This window comes from Labrus mixtus, chromosome 18 (genome assembly GCF_963584025.1).
Source record: "Labrus mixtus chromosome 18, fLabMix1.1, whole genome shotgun sequence".
Classification (NCBI taxonomy): Eukaryota; Metazoa; Chordata; class Actinopteri; order Labriformes; family Labridae; genus Labrus; species Labrus mixtus.
This window is the reverse complement of record NC_083629.1, coordinates 11133344-11142285: the sequence shown is the minus strand read 5'-3', so window position 1 is coordinate 11142285 and position 8942 is coordinate 11133344. Positions and strand designations below refer to the sequence as shown.

At 40.6% G+C, this 8942-nt stretch overlaps 1 protein-coding gene across 1 annotated transcript; it reads left to right on the top strand.

Annotated features, from left to right (window-relative positions):
* Positions 1–2872: 2872 nt before the first annotated feature.
* Positions 2873–4977, top strand: LOC132993353 (putative transmembrane protein INAFM2). Its single transcript, XM_061063151.1, has one exon. The coding sequence runs from the start codon at positions 3328–3330 to the stop codon at positions 4045–4047; it is 720 nt and encodes a 239-aa protein (XP_060919134.1). The 5' UTR covers positions 2873–3327; the 3' UTR covers positions 4048–4977.
* The last annotated feature ends 3965 nt before the right edge of the window (positions 4978–8942 follow it).

The window sequence follows — 8942 nt, the reverse complement described above, 5'->3', positions numbered from 1 at the left end:
AAATAACATTTTTAAAATAATGATTTCTTTGTAAGTGATCCATGCTTGATTTTTGTGCCAGTGAAAAAAAGGATATACGTGTAGGTGCTGCTGACTTGTCCTGCAGAAAGAAGTAATGAGAGTAAAATTTTAGTCATAAAGAAATGTAAAACATCTCAACATTTCCCCTCTAAAAACAGAGCCTTTACTTGTTCACACACATCATATGAAGAGTTTTCTTTGGGGGATGTGTTCTGTCTCTAACTATTAGAGACACGGTTCATGTTGTATTTAGTTTAAATACATTTTTCTATATAATAGATATTTCTCTTCTGAGCATCAGACAAAGCTTTATAAACCAGGCAGAGTCAGAATATTGACATGTTTTCTTAAATCTTGGAATCGGCTAAAGACAGGTGAGAAAAGTTAAGTGACTTTCAGAGTTCTCTCTCACACCCGTTGTAAGAAATGCTGTTTGCTAATAGCATGTTGATTTTTTTATGCTTAAAAAAAAAAAAGAACAATTTGCCTGGAAACAGAAGAAACAGGATTTAAAACAGAGTGAGGGCGTGCTGTTTGTTTTAATGTTCATTCGCTGTATTTAATTGATTTCCTGCTTAATGTTTTTTTTAAAAGTCAGTTTTCAGTTCACAATGCAGGATTGTTTACATTAACAGTAAATTCTATGGGAGGATTTACTCATGGTCTGGTTATTTCATTAACCTGAGCCGACGCCGCAAGTCCAGGGTCATAATGTTGTGTCATTTATTACCTGAGGCTGGACACTGGCAGCTGTTTGAACAAAAGATTCCTGGTCATTTGGATATCATTCAAATAAACCTAAGACCTAAGGTCTTGTAATATCAAATGCAAACGTTCACCCAGCCAGGTGACAGACGAGCGACATTTAGTAAACCACCTCACAGTCAGTTTATTGAAGATGCAGATGTTTTATATCATAGTATAATAATGACAAAACAAAGGAGCAACACACACAACCTCATCAATATGGTGTAGAAAACCCCTGATTACAGCTCATCAGCCTCCTACGCCCAGTGTCCACATCGTAAAAAACAAACAGAGACAAACAATAAACCTGATAAACACCTGACTGTGGGTGTGTTTGGGTACGTGGGATGACTTGCTTGTGTCGTATGAAGGTATCACCCATTACACTGACAGCCACCTGTAGATGCAGGTGGTTTAGTTTGGTGACAGCAGGTAAATAAAGATGTATATGAGGACAACATTTCACAGAATACATTTTTTTAGTTTTATTAACTCTTGTTCTATGTTTGTGAAATGTTGTTGTATTTTTTTCGGTTATGTTGAGTTCCTAATATTCTGCAGTGTTCTGTAAAATGTTGTTAGGTTTTGTGAAATGTAGGCATGGCTGTTACATTATGAGCATGGTTTTTAAATTGTTGTGATGTTCTGATGATGATGTTTTCTGAAATGTAGTATTATTCATTTGATTAAAAATGAAGCTCTGTGGGGCGCTGGTGGCTGAGTGGTTAGGGCATGCGCCTAATGTACAGAGGCTGTAGTCCTTGAAGCGGCCAGCCCGGGTTTAAATCCAACCTGTGGCTCCCTTCCCAAATGACATTCTCCACACTCTCTGTCCCAGATTTCCAACTGTCCTGTCTCACCAATAAAGGTACAAAAAAGCACCCCAAAAAAACTTTAAAAAAAAATAAAGCTCTGTTTTTCATTGTTGTTGTTTTAAAATGTACTTGTTTTTTTTCCTTATTATTTAATGTATGTTTTCATTTTTAAGCAACTCAAGATGAAAGAGCCCCTCTTGGATACTGTTTTTAGTGTATATAGGTTGGGGGAGGGGGTATTTGTAAGAGATTGCACTGTATACCATGTGATATAGCTGATTAGTTTTTTGTAAAATAAAAATTGAAAGTCATTAAAGTATACTTGTGTCTTTTTTTCGATGTTTTTTTTTTGATGAAATGTAGCTCTGTTTAGTGGAATGTATTGTGTTACTTGAAATAGCATGATTTATGAAAATGCCTTTCTTTCTTCTATGTTGCTGAGATTCAAATGTGGTTGAGTTTTATGAAAGGTTTTTATTTTATTTCAATGTTGTGTCAATATCATCGTGGTTTGTAGAATGTCATCGTGTTCACATGAAATGTCATTGTCAAAATTTTTACACGTTTTGTAAAATATTTGACCCGCGCGGCCACCGTAATTGTGTGACACCCTGGTAACGTGTTAATAATCTGGGTTTGTTGGATTTTTAGATGTTGGATGCAGAAATGGACTGGAAAAAAAACAAAACATTTTTGTAAAGAAAATAATTTAACATTTGAATACAAACTAACAGGTGTAAGGAGAAGAAGAAGGCCAAATATAGGAGCAAACGAGGTTTAAAATGCAAAGAGATGTTGAGCAAACTGTTGTTAAAACATCTTTTATTTGAATACCTTACTGCTCAATTGTAGTTAACCCTTTACCTGTTTGACCTCTACTAACTCCCAGAGGACATGCGCAATGACACAGACCACGTGCGCTGTCCATTGTGCTGAAATGACGCGCTGTAAATGGGCAACAGCTATGAGGCAAAACGGATCTAAAAATATAGAAATATCATTTTTTATTGGGGGGGCTTACAATAATACCTGTGAATTTGATGAACATTACATAACTTACAGATTCAGCTAAAATGTTCCATCCATCACCACTCATTGCAGATTACTTAGAACATCCTCCCCACTTGGCTGTGTAATGTAAACACTTTGCAGCGTCACTTGGACAACTGTTCATCTCCGCTACAACATCCTGCTCTCCATGTGCGGCGCAAGCCTCCTGATGTGTGGACGTTCCTCCCCCCTTGCTTTCTTCTTGGGCTGCTGCACAGCTGCTGCTTCTTTAAGAGCCACCGCCCGCCCCCTCTCCTGTATTTTTAGCTGAGCCAGCCACTTCATTTGTTGGATAAGACAGACAGCTGTGTACCGTATGATATCACTTATTCGTCCTAATATATCAAATCGTATACTGCGGATTTGCTAAGGGCCTGCAGCCAGCTGTTACCTGGAAATGCCACACAGGCTGGACATTTGTCCCATCGCTGTCGGATGCTGAAACGCGCAATCAGCCTGTGGATGCTTGATGTCCATTATGAAACGCTGTTCTGCACTGGGTACCGAGCAATAGGCGCTGCGTTTCTCACATCAAATGAATCAGAAGAAATCAATTGAACTGCAAGATTCTCCTTCGGTGCACGGTGGTCCAGCAGCTTTCTCCTCAGCCTCCTGACTTCTCTTGGATTGTGGATAACAAGAAGCCTTCAAGACGGAGGGGGTGGTGGAGCATCGAGGGAAAAATAGGGGCAATATGAGGGAGCGGGACTTCATGCCCAATATGGAGAGGGGTAAACCTGCTACTTACACGGGGGACAAAAAGGCTAAGATGGCTGCTAAGACGAACAAGAAGTGGGTGAGACTAGCTACTGTTTTTGCATATGTTTTGTCCGTGTCTTTAGCAGCCATTATCCTGGCTATTTACTACAGCCTGATCTGGAAACCGACCAGTGCATCCTCTTCTGCGGGGAAGCCGACAGTGCCTGAGGAGGTCACCCCCGCCGCAAACATCTCAACTAATATTTCCTCAAGCAACAACGTCTCAGAGTGGAACTCTACACAGACAGGGCTGCAATCTCTGAACCAGAGTAGGCAGGGCACAGCCAACCCGCACAGTCAGCCGTTTCAGTGGGACAACAGAGCCGAGAGTGCGTCCGTGTCTCCGCGCGGTGCCGGAGCTGAAACAGCGCACACGCACACGCAGCAGCGGCAGCAGCAGCAGCAGCAGCGGCAAGAAGAAGAACGGTACGCGTCTTCCCACGGTCACACAAGCGCGGAGAGATCGGTGAGAGAGACACAAGGGTTTCAACCCGGAAAGAGCCACTATGTCCAGTCCACGAACAGGGAGTCTGGACTGGAGGAGGAGGAGGAGGAGGAGAGGGGGGCGCACAGACGGAGCGACGGGGGAAATGACCAACGCGATCCAGATGTCACTGGTCCTCCATCCTCCGCACCGGGCCTGAGAGACGACTGATCAGGCCTCTTGGACATCGCAGACACTCTCTCTCTCACACACACACACACACACACACACACACACACAATCTGCCCCAACAAGGAGTGTTTACAGACTTAATGCCGCAGGTCGGATAACACACAGCTCCTCTTCTTACAACTCGTTTTGCAGAGCCTCTTATGGATGCTGAGCTGCACGTATGAACAAAAATCTGCACACCATGACTTAAATAAAAAAAAAAGAGGAGACCTGGCAATCTTCACGTCCCCCTTTCAATACTAATGCTGTTTTGTTTTAGGCCATATTTATGCCTTAAATCAATGTGTGTCTACTCTATACCTCGGACAGCTGAGGCCAATAACCTGCCTGTATCCGTGGACAAACCTGGCATAGATATTTTGTTAAATTAAAGACCCGGGCTCCAGAGATGCTTTTGTCCATGCAGGATATACAAATATCTCAAAGGCACTCAGCGCTTAACATCACTGCCATTCATCGGCTGGTCTCAATCAGTTCTGCGTTATTGCATTTTTAACATGTAGGCTGTGTTTTTCTGTCATGGATCAAACCTGGATTCGAGTAGAAGAACCTGCATTATTGAGTTATGCTCAGGTATGTGCATATAACCATGTAAATGTACTGTGATTTGGACATGTACAAATAGCGCAGGCATACATCCTTTTTTGGCCTATAGATGAACTCTTAGTGTAATTAGATGATTTTTATTAACGGTACAGTATGTATAATATAGCTATAACTATATCACAAGCTACAAATAAACATCCTTAGAAAAAGATTCATTTTTATGGTTTTATAATAGATCTATGTACATCATGAATTAACCGCTGATATTATCCTGTATGTTCATGATATTTTATTTATTCAGAGACAGAATGGATGATATATATTCAAATAAATGTTAGGTTTTTCCTAACATCTGAAATTTCATTTGAAAATGAAAAACTAAGATGGCTTGAATTTTTTGTGGTTCACTTAAAGTGATTAGTTTAATGTGGAAAACCCCACATTTATTGCCTATGTTAAGGAGCAGGCGTAATAGGTGTGCAAGTATAAGAAGAGCTGAATTTATGTATGTTCTAGTGATCTGGACATCTAATCAAATTAGATCGGGGCAGCACTGTAATTACCTGGGTGACCTGCCCCGTGTGTCTGCCTCCCGTGGGAACAGAAGCATTCATCTCCCAGTCTGCCACAGTTCAGTCACTGCAGCACTCACTGAAACCTCTTCACACAGTCACATGTGGCGAACTGTGAAGTGGAAATAAGACCGAGCACCCCATGCGCTCTCTCAGCAGCATGTGAGGGAGGCGTTATCGATTTGAGAGCTCTGTTGTTGCACTGTAGAAAACAGAGAAGAACACATTACACAATGCCGTTGGTGCTATTTTTTGATCCCACTCTCTCTGATAGGGACTCGCTCTGCTTTAAAGGTTCGGTTTTTCTGTGCTACCTATGACAAGCACCATTTACTATCACTACGAGGGTAAAGGCAGTTTGATTTCCGCCGAGCAGCCAGAAATGTTGCACACTGTGATGTAAACAGTGATGACACGTACAGTTGTGTTGATATGACAGATTTTTCAGAAGCAAAGCCAAGGAGCTAAACATGCTGAGCTAAACAAGAAGACCATTCACCAGGGAAAATATTGCAAAATACAAACATCTCAGTGCTTACAATTTGAAGCATGTTTTCTGCGGTACACTGAGTGTATGCGACACAGAGACAGGCCTGTCAATGCTGCACTGGTCTCTGTGTCGAGCACAGCCTTGACAGATGTGCTGCCATTGGCTCTTACGGCTTCTTGTGATACATGAGAGGAGTAATGAGTGACCTATTGATAAAGGAGTTCATCAGTATACTGACAGTTATTACCTGAAAGTACGTCAGGACCCAGCACCCGACCTTCTGACTTCTTTGACCCCGTTAGACCAGAAAGATAATTATCGGATGTGAAGTCAGTCATATGGTACAATTGAGCTTAGTACGTGATTGGTTGGATGTATGGATCACATGTTTTCTCTAAACAGGAATGACAAAAACAGTTCATTTGTCAAATCATATAAGTATATACATTCAAGTCCTCAAAGATGCTTACTGTGCCATTTTTAAAAATACATTGCTTCTTAACTGATGATAACTGCAGCTATTCTGGGCACACTTTAATGTCAGATTTGTCCAAAAAAGCAACAATTGCACAACTTATATTATAAGACATAGAGACATAAAGAATTCTTAACGAGCCCATTTGTATGTAATACAGAAAAACATTTAAATTTGTGTCTGATTCACTATTTCACAAGAAGACAATCATTCTCTTTATATTACAGCCTCTCCTTCTGTTTCAAAACTTTCAAACGCCTGATTGTCTATGATGTTTGAAATCAAACAAGTACGTACTTGTCCTTTAATAAGATTTAATGTGATAAAAAAATATTCACTTTCTCAGCTAAAATATAAAAACAAGCGTACAGTGTTCCTCGAATCAGTCTGATAAGAGGCTAAAAACATCTCAGCAGAAAGACTATTTAAAGTTCTGCTTCTCAGAAACCTTGTCCTCATTAGATGTGCTGTGTTTGGCAGTGACACAATACAACATCGAGACCTTTCAAACAAAGCTGGAGGAAAGAAAGGCCTGTCATTGTCTCCGCTGTTTCAGCAAGACACCATCCTATAAAGTCAGGAAATATGAACATGGTGTCTCACAATACAGGAGATCAAAATGTGGGCAGCAAACAAAAAGCTTTTCCAATTAAGAAAAGGGCAAACGATTTATAGATTTGGGGAGAGGGCTTCTACTAATGATTTTATGTCCTGACTTTTTGAATAATTTCTGGCGACGTCTTCAATCGGCCTCTGATGCAGCAATGAAACATTGTGTGACAGGTTCAAGGTCAAAGGGTCAAATATGTCTACCATTGAGTATTTACTCCTAAACTCTACAGTGCACCTCTGAGGTGGGACGTGATGTCTGGCACACTGAACAAGTGTTAGCTGATTAAGATTCACTGTAAAAGTAAAATCAGGTCACTTACCAGACGCAATAATAATTGTTACCCAATAACAATATACCAATGGGACGATAAATAAATGTATGCCGCAAAATAGTTTAAAGATTCATTTTCTACATGCACCAATCAGCTGTAACATTTTGACCACTCACAGGTGAAGTAAATAATATTGATAATCTCTTTGTTCACAAGCACCTGTCTGGGATATGTTATGCAGTGCAGCAAGTGAACATTTTGTCCTCATAGTTGATGTGTTAGAAGCAGGAAAAGTGGGCATAGAAAGGATTTGAGGCACTTTGACAAGGGCCAAATTGTGATCTATGACGATTAGGACAGAGCACCTCCAACTCTGCAGCTCTTTGTGGTTATTCAGTTGCTATACAGACAGGCCTTCCAATAGGTTTATTAAGTGATGCTAACAGAAATGACTGACCTCAGATCAATATTGCACAAAGGACATGGACACCTTGTCAGCCCAGCCCAGCCTCCTGTCTCCATGCTGGCAGGGGGTGTGATGGGAATAGGGGGGCAGTCACTCTCCTTGATCAGGGCAGCTGCTGAGGCGTGGTTGTTACATCCTGAACCATGGCAGGTCTTAGGGGGATGACGCACACGTTAAGTAGGGACTGCAAATGTGAGGTGTGTAAGGCTCTATCAGGGATGAGGGGGGCGACCTCGCTTCCACTTAACCTACATTCATCAACTGTAATGAAAAACCATGTGATCCTTTGACTACTGGTTTAATGTCATCAAAGCATATGTTACCATTATATGAGAGAGCACATCATTTTCAGTAGCAATTTTAGTTCATATAACTTCTGAAATATGCTTATAGACGCTCTCAGTGCAAGTTATCTGACAACATTGATATCATTCTCATATTTTTCTGGTAGCCTGTTAGCTAGAAAATATCAAACCTGCTACTTTAGCCTAGCTCTGTATGATAATTAAAAAGTCTGCTCCACTGTCAAGCTAAATCTCACTATGCTATGTATCAAATTATAGGTAGCTTGTTGCACAAAATTTGAACAGGACCGTTTTTTAAATATATCTTTAGGGCATTTTCTTACCTGGACAGAGTGGCGTCCTGGAGTCTTGTCACTGTGGGGTTGACGTGAAACGTGTTGCTAGCACTTATCTGTGTCTCCATTTGTTTGTCAAATCTGAGCAGTGCACTGCACAGCCATAGGGAACGCTCCTACTTATTTGTTTGAAATGGATACACTTGTACTTGCACTGGCTTATCTTTAAGTTTAAATACATTTATTGGACTTAAATAGGCTATATTGTCTGCCAAATGAATTATGTTTTAGGTACATATTGTTATCTTTGGTTTATTCAGTTTATTCAATGCAAATTGCACTATATTGGGAAATGGTGCAAATAGCAACCATTACATTTTTCTAAATAAAAATTAATGAATTAATTCTGCAGTCAAAGATAACTTGAACACCCTTGCATTGGTTTGATTTAGTGACAGTATTTTGGAGAAAGCCTTTTTCCCCCCACACTGCCGGTTCTAGCCCAGCACCAAATCAAAAAGCTTTTTATACCAATCTTAAGAGTTCTACTTTGACAGGTCCCTTCACCACATTGCTTTAAAGCTGTTTTAACCAAAAGTTGAATTTCCCCCCCTCAACGTTTCTGAAGCTTCTCTCTGCTGCAGAGTGCAGCTGACAAAATCCTACACTGCACTTCAATCCTGTAACACGGCCTACAGTACTTATTTCCATAAAATCAACACCCCCACTGTAGTGTGCTATTGCGTCAGACCCTTCAAACTATTAGCTAGCTTAGCACTAATGTGAACCAGGATAGTTATGGACTGGGTTTTATAATATTAACTGCAGGGATCAAAAGCCTTTGAGAGCATGACAGAACAT